Source organism: Zonotrichia albicollis, chromosome 2 (assembly GCF_047830755.1).
Source record: "Zonotrichia albicollis isolate bZonAlb1 chromosome 2, bZonAlb1.hap1, whole genome shotgun sequence".
In the NCBI taxonomy this organism is placed as follows: Eukaryota; Metazoa; Chordata; class Aves; order Passeriformes; family Passerellidae; genus Zonotrichia; species Zonotrichia albicollis.
In genome coordinates, this window is record NC_133820.1 from 98,638,710 (window position 1) to 98,657,925 (window position 19,216).

Genomic DNA, 19,216 nt, shown 5'->3' on the forward strand with positions numbered 1-19,216 from the left:
TTTAATTTTAACACTTGATCTCCACTGGATCAAGATGATTACTAGAAATAACTAACTATGTGTCTGTCTATGATGTAGCAATGTGTCTGTTCCCTTTCAGAAGGAGTTGCTGCAGCACCAACAGGAGAGGCTTAGTGATTATGGCTGAGAAAGGAACAAAGATCACTTGAACAATCAACCTACAAACCCATGCATTAGGGCACACCATGAAAGAGTCCCTGACTACCAAACTCACATACCATTCCCACTCCTCTCTCTAACTGACATTTCAATACCTGCCATCTGGCTTTATATTTATTTTAGTACCTTTTTTATGTTTTTCCCCATGGAAAAGGCTTGTGAGTAATACTTTGGAAGTAGTGTGTTAAGATAAAAATACTCTTATAGACATAAATTATCATTTTAGTGTACATATAAAGCTAATATGGTAAGTAGGCTGTGGAAAACAAAGGATGCTTACAGCACTTGAACAAATGAACTAGCTTCCACATGATCAACAGAACACAGAAATGTGAAATCAGAGTTAATTTAGGTGGCAAAAATAAAGTCCTACACACACAAGGAATACAAACATTCTCTGACTCATTACAGAACAGTTGCTTAAGACAGACAAAATTAAATAGTCAACATGTGCTCATTCACTGAAGTCATCAGTTTTAGAAACAAAAACCATTGCATACATCTGTTCAGACTGAACGTGTATCAGACACTTGGCTATAAATTCAGCCAAGAAAAGAATTTACTATGGCTCTCTCCCCTCTCACTATTTCCTCATCTCACTTCTAATCAGCTAGTCTGACTTGAGTTTCCACATGTAAGAGTTACAACACCATTTATTTCTTAAAGGTTTGACACTTAAAGAGGTGGGGACACTGAAGGAAGAAAAAGGAAATGTTCCTCTGGAAAAGCAGGTCTTATACAGAACCAGTTAGCATTTACCACAGTCATGGTTTAAGCACTATTTAATGCTTCTTGCTCCCATAAATCCCACTTCCTTAGCAGTGTGGGACTGAAAAATAGCACCACTCCCATCTATTATATGTTTATTGGGTAGCAAATTTACTGGAGAGGAAGCACCTTGCACACACATTTTACAACCTTGGTCAATTCCTCATCTCTGAAAATAGTTCTATTCTGAGAAACCCTCTGAGATACTCATCTACTAAGGAAACTCTTCCTCAACACATCAAGTGTTGTTCCACACCTTGTATTATTTCTAATAGTAAAAGATTATCAGAATTTACAGTAGAGTCACAAATGACAACTTTACTTCAAAACAGAATTACAACTTCTGCAGCTTGTTCTGGATTTCACATTTTTATTGCAAGTACATGACAGGTACTCATTTTGGCCAGAACTTGTAGCTTTATGCTTGCCTTCTTTTTAACATTTAAATGCACATCCAGGTCAATCTGTTGGAATACTCAGGAGTAGATACCTTCCATGAAAACACTGCATGAAAGGATGCAGCAGGTACCGTCTTCTTATTTTAGTCTCTGTTTTGTGTAGAGTGCTGATGAACCCCAAATTTCCATGGCAAGATCTCTTGACGAGGACTTCAGTATCCCTTCCTTCCTCTGAATCTTGCTCTGGTATCCAACTGAAAATTGAAGACAATATATCATTATAGAGTGTTTGTGCTACCTTGGCACTTTTTAACATCAAAGCAAAGGCCAGAACAAAGCAGAAGAAAACCAGTGATGTAGCCAACAATCCACGGGACATTTCAACGAAAGAGGCATTACGTGATCTTAAACTTCACACAAAACTAAAATTATGGGCTAATTGCCCTATGTGTTCTGAAATAAACAACATAAATGATAGAACAGCATAGTAGGATGGCAAGGAACTCATGAAAAACAAGGTAGAGTAAATCTTCTTAGATCGATTTTGCAAACATAACTGATAAACTGGAGGAGGAAAACTCAGAGCTGGCTGAAGTAGGAGTCATACAAATGTCTGTGAGGAGAGGGATAACTTAAATACACTAAGTTTCTGGAAAAAAACTAGACATAAACCAGTAAAAATAGAAACAATATTCAGCTTGTAAAATCTGCAAGTTTGTTCTTGGCAATTACAGAAAAAGCATTTAATGACAGGCTAAAGAAGATGGTAAAGCTAAAATAAAAGCCACAGTGCAGCACTTAGAGAAGCTAAACTGCAAGTTCTTTCCCAATGCAGCAGAAAAACATAGTTTGATTTGGGAGAATTATTCTGAACTTAGCCAGTCTCAAAGATGGCAGTGACAGACTGCAACTCAGCCATATTCTGATATTAGACTGAGGAGGTTTCTTTCACCACCATTAACTAACCTTCTCCCAGAATTCAGGGCAGCAGCAAAATTTGTAAAGAGCTAGAGTCACAATGACACAGCTTGTCCAGTAACCAAACAGCTTTCACTTTAAACCTTGGCCCTACTTCAACATCTCTGATAAGACTTTCTGTTTCCTTGAAAAGAAAACAGCATTGATGCAAAACCCCTGATGATTTCAGCATACTGCAAACTATATCTGTATTTAGTGTCTAACTTGGTTTTGGACCCTCTTTAAGTTTCATTATTACAACAAATAACAAGTTTGCCTGAGCATGATTATCGAAATTTAAAGAATTAACCGGACAAGAAAAACTTCACTCATCAGCATTAAATTCAGGAGAGTTAAATAAAATCATTTAAGTGCCGAGCCTCTTCCTGCATGACTGGAGGCATTTAGCTAGAAACTTAAGTTTCATCAGGCTCCCTTAACAATCCACAGACAGAAAAAAAATAGAGACACATATGCTGCTACTGCAGTTTTATATAGGCATTTCAAACTTCCGATATACAACATCCTCTCATACACAGAAATAATAATTTGTCACTTTATGGATTAATACAGTTCATACAGAAGAGGCACAAAAAGCTGCCACAACAAATACAAAATGGAAGAAAAAATTAAAATACCATTTCAGCTGTACACTCTTTATCAGATAAAAATAAGGCCTGCACTTCTCCTGTTTGGAAAGTTTTAATACCATCTTTACCACATCTTTAATATGTTTTAAATGTTATGGAAACACAAGCAAAAAATTATGGACAAGGTACTCCTACCAAAACATGGAAAACTTTATCTAATTACATTTGAAAAAATGACTTGTCACTTCCATATGGGACAGTTAATTATATTAAAAACCAAACTTATTTATCATGAATTCTAGTATTCCAAGGAAACTAATGACTCATCAAGAATTCAATGCAAGATCCTGCTTTAACAGTGAAAGTCTTACTTCACTTCATTTAAATGTTCTCTATATAATTTTTTACAATGATCTTACAGGCAAAAGACAGCTTGATAATATTTTATCTTACAATTTCCTGATCTACTAATTTTTAACCCAAAACTTTACTAAAAACAATAGTGAAAATACCTACATTACTACCCGTGACATTCCAAGCCTAACCTAATTTAAAAATGGTTTTTCCAGTTTTTCCTACTCTACAGCTTCTTCTTCATGAGAACTGAGTACAACATCCATAGTTTAATCAGGATTCAAAGGCAAGAGCCTGCTTAATGACATCCACCTTACTGAAATAATGTGTTTTCTTAAAAAGAGAGAGAAAAGGACGGGAAACGCCCAGGCCAGTAGCAGAAGACACACCGCACTTACCATTGATCTTTTGCATGCAAAGAATGTCACTTGCAAACTCCTACAGTGTCCTTCCCTCAAGCATTGTTTAGGGCTTTTGTTCTCCTAGTGGATGAAAAAAGAAAGATTAAAAATTTGATTTCTATAGCTCATCTAAGAGACATCAAAACACTTGACAGAATCATAGAAGAGAACCACCGAATATTTTGAGTTGGAAAGCACCCACAAGGACCATCCAGCCCAACTCTTAAGGGAAGGCCAATACGGGACCGGACCCATGACCACGTTATTAGCACCACGCTCTGGCCGACTGAGTAACACGGGTTAGAAAGGGACTTTGAGGATCATTTACTTCCAACTTCAGACAAGTTCACTGGGGATTTCGTTTCGGTACGGTGACCTGTGCTCTCCTCTGGAGCTGTAACTCCCTAAACTGCTACGAACAAGAGGCAAGAAGCCCAAGAAGGGCGACCTGCGGGTCTCTGGCCCGGAAGGGCAGCGGCGCTCACCTGCAGGACGCAGGGGCTCTCCAGCAGGCACTGCCGCAGGTCCTCCCTCACGCCGCTGCAGGCGCGCCCGTCCTCCTCCTTATCCTCGTAGTACTTGGGCATGGCGGCGAGCCCGGCGCTACGCCCCGCTGCCACCCGCGCCGCGGCCACCGCCGACCGCCGCCGCCATCCCGGGCGCTGCGGCCGCTTCCGGCGGGGGCAGGAAGGGACGGGGCGGCTCCGGGAAGGATCCCGAGCGCCTGCGCCGCGGACGGTGCCGGAAGGCTGCGGGAGGCGGCCGCGGTGGCGGTGCCGGGCGGGGCGGGGGTCGCGCCGCGGGCCGGGGCAGCAGGTGAGACCCTCGGCGCGGGGCGGGACAAGGGGGGCGCGGCGCTGCCCGGCCCGGAGCTGAGCGCGGGCCCCGCTGAGGGGGGGCGGGTGTTCGTCAGCAGCGGCGGCCGGGCCGCTCCTGTGCCATGGAATCGTACCCTGTAAGGGCTGGAAAAGACCGTGAAGATCATATGGTTCCGACCCCCGCCGTGGGTAGGGATATCTCCCGCTAGACCAGGTTGTTCTAAGCCCCATCCAGCCTGGCTTTGAACGCTGCCAGGGTTGGGCGTCCACAACCTCCATGGGCAGTCTGTGCCAGTGCCTCATCCCCTCCATAGTAAAGAATTTCTTCCTTGTATCTCACCTAAACTTCCGCTGTTTCAGTTTGTGCCTGTTACTCCTTGTCCTGTCACTGCAGTTCCTGGTGAAGTGTCCCAGCTTCCCTGTTTTGCCCCTTCAGATATTGGGAGGTGCTAGGAGGTCTCCACACAACCTTCTTCACGCTGAACTGCCCCAACTTTCTCGGTCTGTCTTCATAAGGGAGGTTCTCCAGCTCTCTTACCAACTAACTCCATGGCCTCCTCTGGACCTGCTCCAACCAATGTCATTGTTTATGCCTGTGCTCAGTTTTAGTCACTTCAGCATTGCAGCCGTGGCCTGCATCGCGTTATTTTATTTGTACCCTGTATTGTGGGCAAAATCAAACACATCTTTTGAAATTCTTTCTTTAGCAAGATGCTGCCAACCACGCTGGTTAATTCTGGGAGCCAGGGCAATGGTGTGCTGAGCCGCAGAGATGCTGCGAGGCACACGGCCGGAGCAAAACGCTACAAGTACCTGCGGAGGCTCTTCCACTTCCGACAGATGGACTTCGAGTTTGCGCTTTGGCAGATGCTTTACCTGTTCACTTCACCACAGAGGGTTTACAGGAACTTTCACTACAGAAAACAGACAAAGGACCAATGGGCAAGAGATGATCCTGCTTTCCTTGTGCTGCTCAGTATCTGGCTCTGTGGTGAGTGCGGTAGAACAGACAGTATAAGGAAGAGGGAGGGAAAGTTTAGGGATAAACGTTTATTTTCCTTCTAATAACACACACACACACACAAAAGGACCAATCTGTATGGATGATCTTTTAATCAAAGTAGAACAGAAGAAAAAGGACTCGCCTTTTTGAAGTTAAAGTGGGAAGTAGAAACCAGAGTAGGCTTAAGTAGTACTCTGTGGTCTTGAATTGATCTCTCCATTGCAACTCATTTTCTGTTGCATTTTGAACTGCATAGTTCACTGTAACTTTACAGACAGTAAGAAAACCCTATGCCACACAGCAATGTTTTTGTTTAAAAATACTGAATATTTGGTTTACCTGAATATTATGGATAAAACATTGTTTTTACCATAAAAGCCCTGGTGAGATTCTGTATATTGCAGAATTAAACTATAACAAAGTGGCTAATATAAATGACTGAACTGCAAGTTCAGTATTGTCTCAGTTGCCTTCTATAGTGTATTCCTGTTCTTAATAGAAAAACTCTCTACTGAGATAGAATTACACATGTTGTTTGGGTTAACAAGGAGCTTTTATAAAATAAAGACGGTCCTATTGTAGCATTGTCTGATTTTTTTTTTTTAAATAGTCTGGATGGAGCATTACAATTGGACCCAAGTAGAGATGAGTGTTCATATTATGAATAAACTGCATTATATATATATTTTTTTTTGTGGAAAAAAACCCCTGAGCTGTTGGACTTAAAATATTGGGAGAAAAATAAAAAGGAAACTGGAGATTTCATAAGAGGATACAGTAAAAAATCCATCAGTTTAAGATCTCATGCTTTCATTTCTACAGCTGACTTTAATGATCTTTCTCTGCTTTCAGTGTCTACTGTAGGATTTGGATTTGTGTTGGACATGGGGTTTTTTGAAACAATAAAACTGCTACTTTGGGTTGTATTCATAGACTGCGTGGGCGTGGGGCTCCTGATTGCAACTCTGATGTGGTAAGTAGTGATTTCTGCAGCCAAGTTCACTATTGCTGTTCAGACACAGAGTCCTCTGCTGTTTGTGAGACACTACGTTCTTTGTTTTGGGTAAACTTACACTAAAGTATTGAATATAGGTTTTATGCTGTTGGTCGTAATTGTTTCAAAATGATGCCTTAAAAAAGAACATATCTCTTTCTTTACTATTTCCTACAAGATTAAATGGTCAGAAGGCCTGTATTTTGATTACCATTCCAGCTTTTGTTTCTTTCATCTTGAGCTGGTTAATGTTCAGCAGTAATGCCAAATTTAAAAAAAAAAGGTGATTAAAAAAAGAAAAAGCTGTTCAATCAAAATAACGAATGAAGAAGTCAAGTAGTGTGAGCCTGAGGATGATTCTGTTTAAGCAGGGCCATATACACTTGGCCCGTGCTTTTTGCTGAAGATTGTAGCTACAGCCCCATCTGTTCTTGTGCTTGGCACCTTTTTGCTTTGTTGGTGCTGCCAGTTTTATCCTCTCCTGCCCAGAGACTTGCAGAAGTAGAGAGGCAGGAGCAGGTCATTTTACAATCCAGGCCTAATCAGCACCATAGATGGGTCCTGCAGCAGTGAGGGAACCATGAAACTACAGGAAGCCACTGTTTCTGGGCTGCAGCAAGGGGAGGGCACCAAAAAAAGAATTTTTATTTTACAAGGAACTTAAGAAAGCAAGGGCATGTAAGAGTTTTTAGGGATGGAGTTGACGTCTTAAAGTGATGGTGATTGGAAAAGGGATGAAACCTGACAGTGGCCTCAGGAACTCCTGCTTATAATTGCAAAACTGAGAATGATGTACATAAAAGAAACGTAGCTGATAGAGGAAAGGTCCACTTGACCTATGCTCCTGTCTGGGACAGCAAGCCATAAATTGCTTGGGGAAGAGCTAATAGTACTGCTCCCTGCCCCCATCCTCCAGCAATTTGTGCTTCAGGATGCAATCTCTTAAGCCAGGAAGACTTCAGGATCTGCTATTTTTTGCTCTTTTAGTCAGCTTCCTGCAGGCCTCAATACCAGTCACCTGGCCCGAGTTTGGTTCAAGTCCCTTCTTCCAGTCCAAGCTCACCTTTTTTCCCAAAAGCATCCCCCATTCCTAATCAGTCTGAACTCCTTCTTGTCCCACCTCTCCTCACCTTGCACCCAGGCTCTGCCTCTTTGCATCCCTACCCTTGGCACAAAGAGTAGTTTAGAGGAAGCTTCCATGAAAAATCTGGTCTCTTATTTCTGAGCATGTATTGACTTCTTGTTCCTCCTCTGTAAGGGATAAATATTTTGATGTCAGCAGAACTTAAGCTGAAGGAAAGAGCCTTGAGGCTCATTTGGTAGCCTGTAATACCGGGCAGTGCACATTGCATTTGCACATCTTTTCAGTAATGATAAGCACATGTTATGAGCACTCTCTTGCCCTCCTCCTGTCCTTGCAGTGCATCAGTTCTGTAGAGATCAAATAAACCATCTCTATGTGAGGTGGGCTGATCCTGTAAGAGCACTTCACTGAAGTCATCTCCTGGTGTGTACAGAGAGAAGTGGCAGCTTGTGACTGATAAATTGTAGCACTGATCCCTTCTTTATAAAGAGGTTTTGTTTCTGTATTACCTGCGGGGTATTTCAGCTGCCTGTAGCATGCAAGGGATGTGATGGCAGTTTTAACAAAACCATTTAACAATAGTTTGGTCTGCATGATTCTTGCACGTTTTTATTCCCAGATAGCAGAAACTTTATGGTGGAGCACTGGGATCACATATGACTTACTACATCAAACCTATGTTTTGTCAGTCAGCTTTATAGATTCATATTAACAACAGTCTCAAATATCTTTTCATGTAGGTTCATTTCAAATAAGTACTTAGTGAAGCAGCAGAACAGAGATTATGATGTGGAGTGGGGATATGCCTTTGATGTACATCTGAATGCTTTCTACCCTCTTCTAGTCATTCTGCATTTTATCCAGCTGTTCTTCATCAACTGTAAGTAGAATACTTTGATCTCTCTGCTTCAAAATGGTGCACTATCAAAACAGCTGAAAGCAGTTATCTCTTGCAGATGTCATCATATCTGATTCTGTCATTGGGTATTTTGTTGGGAATACATTATGGCTGATTGCAATTGGTTATTACATCTACGTGACATTCCTAGGATACAGTGGTGAGTAACATCAACTTCTTCTCTATTTGTTTGATTAGAAAGAAGAGCATGTTTTCAGGCTATTAATTTCATCTTAGCATATTATTTATAAAGCAGAGGCTTAGCTGCATTTTGAAGTAACTCTTTCTTTGTGGTAAATGAAGTAGGATAGAAATGTACCAATCCATGTTTTCAGCTGGATGGACATCTTAACCAAAGAATTTATATTCTCCACCTCACCAAATTCCCTTCCTGTATTAGTCCTGTAGCACCATAACTTATTTTTCTTGGATTTCCTCTGTAAATCCACTTGAAGATGTTTGCATTAGATAAAAATTCAGTAATGAGTTTAAGACCATAGTTTTAGGTAAAACAGTTCCCCAAGGCATTTTGAGATAACTGTAGGGCTAGCAGGGCAGAGATGTCTGAGGAGGACAGCAGAGTAGAACTGTTTTTATTGCTACCTTGCCCCAAGGCTACTTTACATGAAGCACTTTTATCAAAGAGCACTGCTTTATACTTGCTTCAATATTGCTTCTGTTTCAGCATTGCCCTTTTTGAAGAACACAGCTATTCTTTTGTATCCATTTGCACTTCTCATCATGCTCTATTTGATCTCATTAGCATGTGGATGGAACTTCACCAAGATGCTTTGTTCCTTTTATAAATACAGAGTGAAATAAAACCAAGACTTCATGTATCTAATGTTTATTTTGTTTCTACCTTAGCCATTTTGACAGTAAAGAAAAAATTAAGAACATTTTGTATGTAAATGGTTGTAAATTTCTCTTTATTGTAGATAATTGTGTAAAAAAGTTTGAAGTGTCCTTTTTTTATTAAAATATTTACAACAGTAAACATGTTAGCAATTTTGTTCAAATACTTTCGCAGTACATTCCTAAAAACAAGTTACTTGTACATTTCTGTAGCTTAAATTTAACTGCAACAAGTCTATGTAGCATAACTCTTACTGCAGATACTATGCACATACTGGCATAAGCTCTACATTATGAGGGGTTTAAGTGACACCAAAAAGCAGTTTTATTGAAGAGTAATATTGGAATACCTTGCCTTGGGACTGTGTGAAAGTACAGATCGATAGTGTTGCGATGGTAAAGCAACAACTGTCTCAAGATACAGATCTGTCCTCTCCTTGTATGAGAGATTGTGAGAACAGATTTACTTCAGTGACTACTTCAAATATGCATGGACAATTCTGGCACACAGAAGAAACAGTGATGAAAGGCACAATTAACATGACCCATATCAGGTTTCCAAAGATAGCAGCAAGTTTTAAACCCAATCTCTAGCAGTCCAATGGGTATTACTACATCCACCATTCTGAGTGGCAGGTCAATCAATGATCATGGAAGGAAAGTACAAGTTGGTTTGGCTACAGGGGTGGGCTCATGGCAATGCCTGCAGCTGTGAAGTCCACAAGGCAGAAGTAGAAACTGACCATCACAAACAATACCTTATGGAAAGTGAAAATGACTGCTTTTCAATGCAGTGTTCAGCATGAAACATGAGCACTGGGATTCAGGTTCCAAAACAACACAAGAGTAAACCGGTTACAGTAAGACAATTTCAATACTAGAATTTGATTTCTAAGGAAAAACTATAATTTATCTTAAAATACCAAATATGCTGGCAGTGCATCTTACAGTACTGTGTGTTTCAGCCACTGTTAAGGCTTGAAGAGATTCATGTTTCCCTCTCAGCAGATGCTGAGCAATGTTCTCCTTTAAACAAGGAAAGCAGTGAACTGCTGATCCATGGAAGGTGAAGGATTCCAGTCGGGATCTGCTCCCTTCCTGGCTAACAGCACAAGCTCCTGTCCTGCAGGCAGCTGCAGCCTAACTGTACACCTTTTCCCTAACAGGAATTCAAGCATCACTGATCATCCACTTCAACAGTAAAAACACTTCATATTTAGTGCCCCATGGTGCAATACCATTGAAGGACTCAGGGCCTGTGTACCTTCCCTTTAGAGATATTAATGGCTTTCCCCTTGAAACAATGCTTCCTCATTCTCAAAATAAAGCAACTTCAACTTCCAGCAGTTCACTGTTTACAGCAGAATTTAGCAAAACCCTTTAGAGACCACTAAGGTCAGAAAGGTGACACTCAGGAATAATTCACCAGGTCTCCATGGGCTGTGTGTTGTACATCAGCAATCAACGTCAGCCTGAAAACACCAGTTGTTTAATAGCTTTTCAGCCTTATGCTGGTGATTGTAAAGATGATTTAAAAACACAAAGACTTTGTTTTTTCCCCCCTTTCTAGCTAGAGTTACTTGTTCTAGCTTTTTCAGAATACATCCTTCCTGGTAAGAACAAATGTAGAACCTTGGGTTCATATATTTTAGGGGAGCAAGGCTTGAGAGGATTTCATTTTTCTTTTCCCCTATGACACTAAAATAATACTTTCCAAGTTGGAGGCAAACTACAAACTACTATGATACTTCATCTGGAGCAAGTACTTTCAACAAAATACAGAGATTACTGAAATTATAATATATCTGGGAACAAAAACCCCAAAACTGGTACACAGTTTCCAAATTTTTCCAAAGACTAATCACACTTCAGCTCATTCAAGGAACTGTGTTTCACACAGGCAAAGTATAAATTGCTTTGCTCTAAACTGACTCAAGGTATTTTAAAACTGCTTTGAAACAGTTAGACAAGCAGTGATAGCAGACAACAGGAGACTCCAGTCTTTTCTTGGTCCATGAATCACATCTATCTGAATTTTTCTAATCCATCTTTTTAGTACCAAAAAAAAATATCCATAGGAATTTTTTCCATCAGTGAAAACACACGATTGAGATGCCTGCAAAAGCTCAAAGCCTTATACAGAGCTTTAGAAACACTCTAATTATCACATCCTGTTCACATTATTTACAAAGTGTTCAGTAGCATGACCCACTGAATAAGCAAAGCAAGATTATACTGGCAGTCTTGTGTTTTCTTGGTCCCAAGCAATCCTGATCAGCTCAAAAAAGCAAATGTTCATATCAGTCAGTCTGTTTGGAATCCAGTGTAAGAAGTTCATTTGCCCAGGTAATGAAGGTTTCTGGCTATGCCTTTGGTTTCACAAAAGTTTGCTTTTCTGGAGCTTTAACAGCATCAGGAGGAGCTAACAGGAGTATAGGATAGTGCAGTTTTTTTTCAAACACTTTCCATTATTGGATAACTCTAAGATTAAGCGGCCTCAAGGGGATTTTTACGGTGACAACAAAAGTAACTTGAAATTGAATACATTTAGGGAAAAACTCCCTCAAAACAGGTAATAGGTTTAAGATGCTGTTTAAGATCTCCTGTGATAATAGTGTCCCTTACAACGGAGATGTGCAGGAAACACCTGCCCACTGGTGCAGACCCAGTCACAAACAGGACCCAAGCTAAAGGCTGATGAGCCAAACAGCCCAGGTGTTTTTACTTCACCATACTTCCAGGAAGGAGTCTTGCACCACTTTAGCCTGATTTGAAATTTAAAAGTACAAAGCCGAAAATAGCTGTCTGCAGAAATAATCTACCTGATTACATCAGCTCTGAATTTACCTGGATCTATGAAATATAATTTGTATTGATAATGTGGCACATTTTGTATTTGATAATGTGGCACATTTCTCTAGAGAGCCTATAAGCTCAGGAACACTGAAAGCATTGAAGCAGCCCAGAGTATTTTCAACTCTTGCTACTACAATGCAATAAAAATGCATCAGTCTTTAGAAAGCAACCCACATTTTACCACACACTAGTTTAATTTGCTGTCTTGGACAAATTTCTTCTCAACATTTTTGAAAACTAAATCTACTACTAACCAGTCTTGCAATCAATGTAGAACGGGTTCTGTGTATTTAAGTATATTAGCAGTGATTCATCTTGACTGCTGTGAAATGTCAGGAACAGTGATGCTTTTAGAATAAGCACACAGGTTTCTTACATAAATAGTACCAGTAAACTTCCAGACTCATGGAAAAAATGGAAAAGGTCACTGTCAACAAAACTAATTATATTCAGAAACTGCAATATCTAATGTATTTCTGCAGTCTGGATTGTAAAAAATAACCCTAGTTTAAATAACTTGCATCATTCATTCACAGACAGCTGAGAAGAAAACATAAACACTTTCTCAGACCTTTGCTAGCTGATGTGTGATTAAAAAAAAAGCTGTTGCATGTTGGTAATTTGATGGCAGGGCATTACACAGGAAACAAACGGGGCTGTAGCACCACAATAGGCCAGAGTCACACGGGATTCAGAACCCAGTCACCCACATTCCCAAATCCAAGAATAAACTCCATTTATGTGACCAGTGTTTAGCTTATGCTCACAGCATCTATGGGCAATACAAGCTTTCCAAGTAACATTTTATTTACATCACCTGATGCAATCAGGAAAAGTAAGCAAGGTCCCCTTGGTATCTAATTTTTCTTGAACTTACACCAGTCAGTCTAAACAGAAGGTCTTGCTCTGTGTACCGATCTTGTCTTCCCTGTGTCCCCAGGCAACGTAGCTAAACCAAAATGACAACAGTCTGTAGAAGTAGTTAAGTTCTTCAACTTGAATATTGCTGAATTGTCAAAGCTATGGCACAATTCTCCAACAAGGCAGAAGAGAAGACAGGTTGACACTATAATCCAGTGGTGCTTGCAGTGCTAGCAAGGCAGCTTTAGGCTCCTGCTCCTTACAAGCCTATCGTGAAAGGGAGCCCAAATCTATCAGCTGAATCTTAATAGGGAAGTACAAATTCAAGACCCCTGCTCTAGATCAGGGAACCTGCAACAGGTTTTGTGCATCTGTGCCCTGATCACAAAGACAATAAAGGTCTTTTCCAACTTAAGTGATTGTATGATTCTGTGTTGGGGGTAGTAGAGTGTGTTTTTTTCCAGAGGGAAAGCTGGCCAGCTTTTGAGATGTCAGTTCCAGGAGACTGGTTCACAGCACAACTGACAATACCCAAGCCAGTATGGATGCCTCCCTCCAATGTCAATCAGGCACTTCATTCCTATTAAAAGGGAGAAATTCCTGCCTCTCTTTTTCCTGGCCATTTCTGACTAACTGAAATCTTCCCATGCCTGAGTCCTTACACATAAGCACCTAAGCAGAAGGACTCTTAAGAAAAGCAGCAGCATTAGTACTGCAACAGTTCCACTCTGATTGTAATCCAGACCACGTTCTGTTCCTGGCCAAATTTCTGATTCATTTAACATCACTGTTGTTTCCCTTGACACAAACAGGCAGGCTACTAACTTGAGGCCAAATTCAGTTCCTACTATAAAGTTGGTGTGGGTTACCACACTGATCCATAAAGGAGTCAAACTAAGACCTTGATCTTAAAGAAAGGAAGAAAATAAACTGTAACTACTCACTAATGTATCCAAAATAAATGCTGCAATAACAGAACTTTTTAAAAGGAGACCTTTGTAAATCAAATGTATCTACTGTTCATTCTTTTGATAAGAGGTAACCTCTTGTCACTCCAAAGCAAAACTGGAGAATGATTTTCTTCAGTACAGAAAATGAATTTGTTCAGCCTAGGAAATGTTTACAAATATTTTTAGAAAGAACTGGTTTGGAGTAAAAAAAAAATTCTTCTAAAATGCAATGGATTAAATCTAAAATTACCGCAGATTTAGTACATAATATGAAACAAGACATTTCAACATGCTTTTTATGTGGCTACAAACTGTACATAGTGGAATTTCATAGCCCCAAAGAATAATGCTCTTCAGAACTCTGTTTATGCCTCTGAACATTATTCAGATTCTGTGTATAAAACTACATAATTTAGAAACTTAATCTTGTTTTTTTTTAAACATGGCAGTATATTTGAAATATGGTATTAATTTATGTTTGCATCTCCAAAGAAAAATGTAGAAAGATAACTTAAACTAGAGAATTCATAAAAAAACTATATCAATTTAAAATTTTACTGCATAAAAATATGTACTTTTCAAATTATTTTAATAAATTAAATATCCCTAGCATTTTTAATATATATCCCTGACAAGTCTATAAAAGAGGGTTCTTGTTATAGAAAATAAATGGAATTCCGAAAGTACCCCCTTCATAAAACTTATTTAACAATAATTATATTTTTTTTTTCTTCAAGGAATGTAACAATATGTACAACTCTATATTACTATACTATCAAAATAGTACAGGTTAAGCGTAGCAGGGTTCTGCAACCATAAGATGGTAAAGTCACATTACAGTGGAGGACAACCTGGGCCTCAGACGAGCGTTATCAGTGTGGAGCATCAGTTTCTGGATGGATCAGATAAGAAGGGGTAAATACAATCTTCTCATCTACAGTAGATTTCACAAGAGGTAGAGTTCAAGTGAAAAAGAATGACATTTGGAATAAGGTGCATGCTCAGTATTTTCAATTTGTGACTTGCTAAGGATGTCAGATTTTATAGGAAGAATTTTCAAGAATTCTTTCTTTTTCCTCTAAAGCACATTTCCATGATCAGTTTGTAATCTTTTTAATATGAATCTGAAATAGAGAATCAGAAGAAATAAGTCATGGTTTAGTGTATTACATTTCTCAGTAATAAGAGGTAACTATTTTTAGTGTTAGCCACAAGTCTGAGCTTCCAAACAGAATGAAGAAATCTCCCATTCACCAGTTATGTTTTTCAATGTTCTACCATCTCTTACCTCATTCAGAATTGCCCAAACGGCTGAATTTTGTATCACTGAAAGCCGGAATGATGAAATAGGATTTAGGCTGGGGTCAACTGTTCCTTCAGCTACACCATTTTCAAACTTCCCTGCAAGAGTACATAATTGAGTCCTATTCAATAAACTGAAGTACAAAATCCAGAAAATGTATCTGCAGTATCACAATTCACAGTATCATTGTGACAGAACCACAGTGAAACCAGTATCATTCCCAAAATAAAAGGCAGTGAGTGATTTTGACATCAGATCCAGTTTTGCAGCAGCAAACAACACAGGGCACATCATCAGCACGCACAGGATTGCACATAAGAATAAAAGCTTTGAAACTGTCTAAAGGCATTAACACCTGAAACTCTGTGAAGATTTTGGCACAGGTACTCATTTAATATCACAGAACTAATGTGATGCCTTTGGCTTATGTGTTTTCAAATAGGATTAAGGACAAGGGATATCATTCATGCATAACATATTCCTATTTAAAGCATCTTCAATTATATTAGGATGAGTAAGAATTCAATTTAAAAGCCCAGTTAGACTTTACAGTTAAGCCATATAGACAACTAAAATTTATTATGACAAAAAAAGGTATAACAGGATTGCCCAAACTGTGTCCAGCAACTAATTAAAATCCATATGTAAAATTTCTCTTCCTTGACAACATGATTCCAAGCACCTTCCCCAACAGCCTCTTGGCTGTTGAAATGCCAATTTCATCCTGTGATGAGACAGCTGATTGTCTATAGGGTGGGTTCAAATCCAGGCCAAGCACACAACTCAAAAAAGCACTTGTGCAGTCACAGGACAGAGGAGGTGATCTTACAAAACCTGGAAAGGCCTCTGTTATAATCCAGGTGATCAGTCCTGGCAGAAAAGTTGGATGTAGCTGCACTACAGCTAAGAGTCACAAGAGATCTCTGTTCAGTGCCTAAGTCTTTGAAAATAATTACTGGACACAACATTAAGTAAAGCCTATGGGGTGATATACCCAAAAATGAATCATAAAAACTCAGGTTTAGGTTTGTTTTGGTTTTTAATAAAGATGTCTATGAGAGTTGCAATAGTAAGAATACACTTTTTTTTCTACTGTTACATACCTATCCTGAAGTAACCATCCTCTAAGCGTTTGTCTTTGGTTTCTTTGCTTAACACCAGTTCTTCACTCTAGAACAACAAAGCACAAATGAGATCATTTATTTTGACATATGACTTTGCCAGAGAAAGACAAATGTGTGTGTGCACTCTTCTTATATATTCAGCACCCATTTTTTCCAAATAATTAAGAACAAGCCTGGAATATAGTTCTTTATAGCCTTACAGAAGCCAACATTAAAAAAAAAAAAAAGAAAAAAAAAGAAAGAAAAAAAAGAGCAGCAGTGTTCCAGAACTGAGCAATTCTTGGCTTCAAAGGAGAAAAATCAAGTTCTCTAAGTGCCCCACGAAACTCGCATGGTAACTGCCACGTGAACAGAATACTTAGCACACACTGGCATACACAGTAAGAGACAAGCAAAGGCAGGACCTGTCTTCTTTTTCTATGGCTTAACAAGAGATTTCTTTCTTGGACAAATGAAAACTTACAGTTTACTTTTTGATCTAAGACTTTGGGTGAGATGGAAAGCCATCAGACCAGTGAGGGAAACACCACAATTATCACTGCCTCACTATATGAATGGGAATCAGTTGGTTTTATTAAATAAGCACAAAAAAACTTTGTAGAAGCGATCCTGAAAAACAGCTTGAAAATTACAACCATGATCCAATACTGAAAGACCCACTCTAAGAATTTCCCAGGAATTAATTTAAAATGTTTGGCAAAATGGAGATTATATTCATCAGCTTTTTTTTTTTTTTTTTAATTCCTATTTGGAACTAAAGCTGCTGAAAAAGTGGTGGGAAGGTTTTTGGTTATTTATTTGGGGGGCAGGTGTTTTTGTTTTCTATGTCGTTGTTGGGGTGTTCAGGGCAGGTTTTTTTAATAGATTGTCTTGAGGGGTTTTTTAGTATGCTGCTTGAATCCCAGACAAATCCAGGCTGAGGATACTCTGGTTTCTAAGGGTTTTTTGTTTTCCTGAATTCTACTAAAGGAAGATCAGGGTTAAAATATTTGAAGGAGTTTCTAGGTCTACTGAAGTCCAGGGTGGAGAAACAGGGCCCTGAGAAGCTGCTCTCCTCAACTGACATTATTTTACTGACAATATTTTCTGACACCAGTGGCTTAGGAACAGGCCAGATGCAGAATTTCCTGTTTACCTTTTCCACAAATTGCATCAATAGCAATAGAACCCTGTAGCATTACTTCCTTAAAGGATGCTCCAGTGAGGGACATTCCACAGCCAAGTAAAGCCAAAAAAGAAATGCCTGCTGCACATTTTTGCTTATCTTGTGCATTCTTGTATCTTTAGCTTGGATGAAGTGAGGGCTGCTGCTGTTTTTTGTGGTTGAATGTATTTCCACAGGTCTTGAGAAACAAACCCCTCAGATCTTATAATATCCCACATGGCATATTTTATAATTGGAACCAAACTAACAATTTTCTTTTCAAGGATGGGAATAGTAAGAATTTTCTATTTTTGCCTGCTCTGAGGAAGGTAGACTAGGAAAATGGAGACGTGAGTAATCCTCCATGATTACTTACTTAAAAAATAGATAAAAAGAAAGTTAAAAAAATACTCAACTTACAGCAATTTTGGCCTAGATTTCAAGATTCCTACACCAGGTATATGGGGGAAGGCAGAGATATTTTTTCATTTTAATATTAAATAAAATAAATTTGTGTGAAGTAACTTCTTAATCCTCTCAGTCTTTGTGATATAAATAGTTAGCTGTAGTATCTAGTAGAAGAAAAAGAACCCATACCATCTGACTTCAAACAAGAATACACTTTAGATAATGTAGTACTCTCCTGTGGTAAAATTGGCTCATTTATGGGGAAGAAACATCAGAAATCAGGAGAAAGGTACACATTCTGTTGTAAGAATCCATATATTTCAGTATCTAGTGGGTTTGGATGTGTGTCAATACCTGAACTAAGACTTTTTTACTAAGTCAAATAGTAGATTGACTTAGGTTTCCCATTTCCCAAAATACACAGGAGAGGGAAGACTGTTTATTTTTTTGTTTGAAATAGTAGCAATGAACTGGAAGAAAATGACTTGTTCACCTCGAAATTACCAACAGCACTTGTATAAGACTGCACCCTGAATGAACATTTGAATAGCTACAATAGTCTTCTGTGAACATATCCAGTTAAAAGAAGGAAAAGTATAAGAACATGAGAACATCAAGTTCATACAGTTAAAAGAAGCATTTATGTCTCCTCACTGTTAAAAAAGTTAATAAAGAGGCTTTGCTTTTATCCTGTAATGGAGAAGATACAAATCAAAAATTTTGTACCTGAAAAGGCAAAACTTCTACAGTTGTGTTTAGAAGTATGTCTCCTGGATGCTCTGGATTGCCACTGTGAAACAAGTACCTACAAATGAAAAGGAAAACAAAAGACAGGTTATACATCAGTCAAATCAGCTGTGTTACTGTCTGACATGTTAATTGTCACATACAGATGTTACAAGAATGAACATTTTTATACTGAGCCTACATCAGCTGGGATAAGGTGCTTTCACATATCACTGTAATTGGAAGGGGTGAAGGTTTTCAGTTGCTAAAGGGCAGCTGGGCAGTGTTTCACTCAGGAAGGGAGCTTGCATCATGTGTAATTTGTGCATTACACAAAGCTGTGCTCATAACTGCCTGGCACACACTGGTATCACCTCCTGAAGCACGAGCCCTGCCCTCCCTCTGCCTCTCCCTGTGCCCACAGGATGAACTCTGCAGATCCTTGCTGAAACAGTTCTGGGAACTTAGCCAAGGCAATATTTTGCCAGGTGAGTGTTCCCCAAGTCCATTTCTCCACCATGGTTCACTGCAAAATGTCATTGAT

The 19,216-nt window shown here is 39.2% G+C and overlaps 3 protein-coding genes across 3 annotated transcripts in view; 1 reads left to right on the plus strand and 2 right to left on the minus strand.

Annotated features, from left to right (window-relative positions):
• Nucleotides 1-1,246: 1,246 nt before the first annotated feature.
• On the minus strand, nucleotides 1,247-4,266 carry COA5 (cytochrome c oxidase assembly factor 5). Its single transcript, XM_005486456.4, has 3 exons — nucleotides 4,134-4,266; nucleotides 3,646-3,729; nucleotides 1,247-1,600 (listed from the first exon to the last, which is right to left on the minus strand). Exons 1-3 carry the CDS (start codon nucleotides 4,233-4,235, stop codon nucleotides 1,559-1,561), a joined length of 228 nt encoding a protein of 75 aa, XP_005486513.2. The 5' UTR covers nucleotides 4,236-4,266; the 3' UTR covers nucleotides 1,247-1,558.
• Nucleotides 4,267-4,337: 71 nt separating this feature from the next.
• Nucleotides 4,338-9,442, plus strand: UNC50 (unc-50 inner nuclear membrane RNA binding protein). Its single transcript, XM_074535776.1, has 6 exons — nucleotides 4,338-4,464; nucleotides 5,174-5,457; nucleotides 6,322-6,442; nucleotides 8,288-8,427; nucleotides 8,504-8,605; nucleotides 9,131-9,442. Exons 2-6 carry the CDS (start codon nucleotides 5,178-5,180, stop codon nucleotides 9,265-9,267), a joined length of 780 nt encoding a protein of 259 aa, XP_074391877.1. The 5' UTR covers nucleotides 4,338-4,464; nucleotides 5,174-5,177; the 3' UTR covers nucleotides 9,268-9,442.
• The window catches only part of MGAT4A (alpha-1,3-mannosyl-glycoprotein 4-beta-N-acetylglucosaminyltransferase A), a 78,285-nt gene continuing 67,797 nt past the window's right edge, over nucleotides 8,729-19,216 (minus strand). The window contains exons 13-16 of the mRNA XM_005486419.2: nucleotides 18,673-18,751; nucleotides 16,374-16,440; nucleotides 15,256-15,368; nucleotides 8,729-15,091 (exon numbers count right to left, since the gene is read on the minus strand). Coding sequence (XP_005486476.1) covers nucleotides 15,065-15,091; nucleotides 15,256-15,368; nucleotides 16,374-16,440; nucleotides 18,673-18,751 — 286 coding nt within the window. The 3' untranslated portion in view covers nucleotides 8,729-15,064. The remainder of the gene's footprint in view (nucleotides 15,092-15,255; nucleotides 15,369-16,373; nucleotides 16,441-18,672; nucleotides 18,752-19,216) is intronic.

Coding starts and splice junctions, on each gene's coding strand:
- COA5 (XM_005486456.4), bottom strand. CDS start 4,235: ATGCCCAAGTACTACGAGGATAAGGAGGAGGACGGGCGCGCCTGCAGC. Junction 3,730..4,133: donor AGAGCCCCTGCGTCCTGCAG/GTGAGCGCCGCT, acceptor TTCATCCACTAG/GAGAACAAAAGCCCTAAACA. Junction 1,601..3,645: donor TTGCATGCAAAAGATCAATG/GTAAGTGCGGTG, acceptor TTCAATTTTCAG/TTGGATACCAGAGCAAGATT.
- UNC50 (XM_074535776.1), top strand. CDS start 5,178: ATGCTGCCAACCACGCTGGTTAATTCTGGGAGCCAGGGCAATGGTGTG. Junction 6,443..8,287: donor CTGATTGCAACTCTGATGTG/GTAAGTAGTGAT, acceptor CTTTTCATGTAG/GTTCATTTCAAATAAGTACT. Junction 8,428..8,503: donor CCAGCTGTTCTTCATCAACT/GTAAGTAGAATA, acceptor TATCTCTTGCAG/ATGTCATCATATCTGATTCT.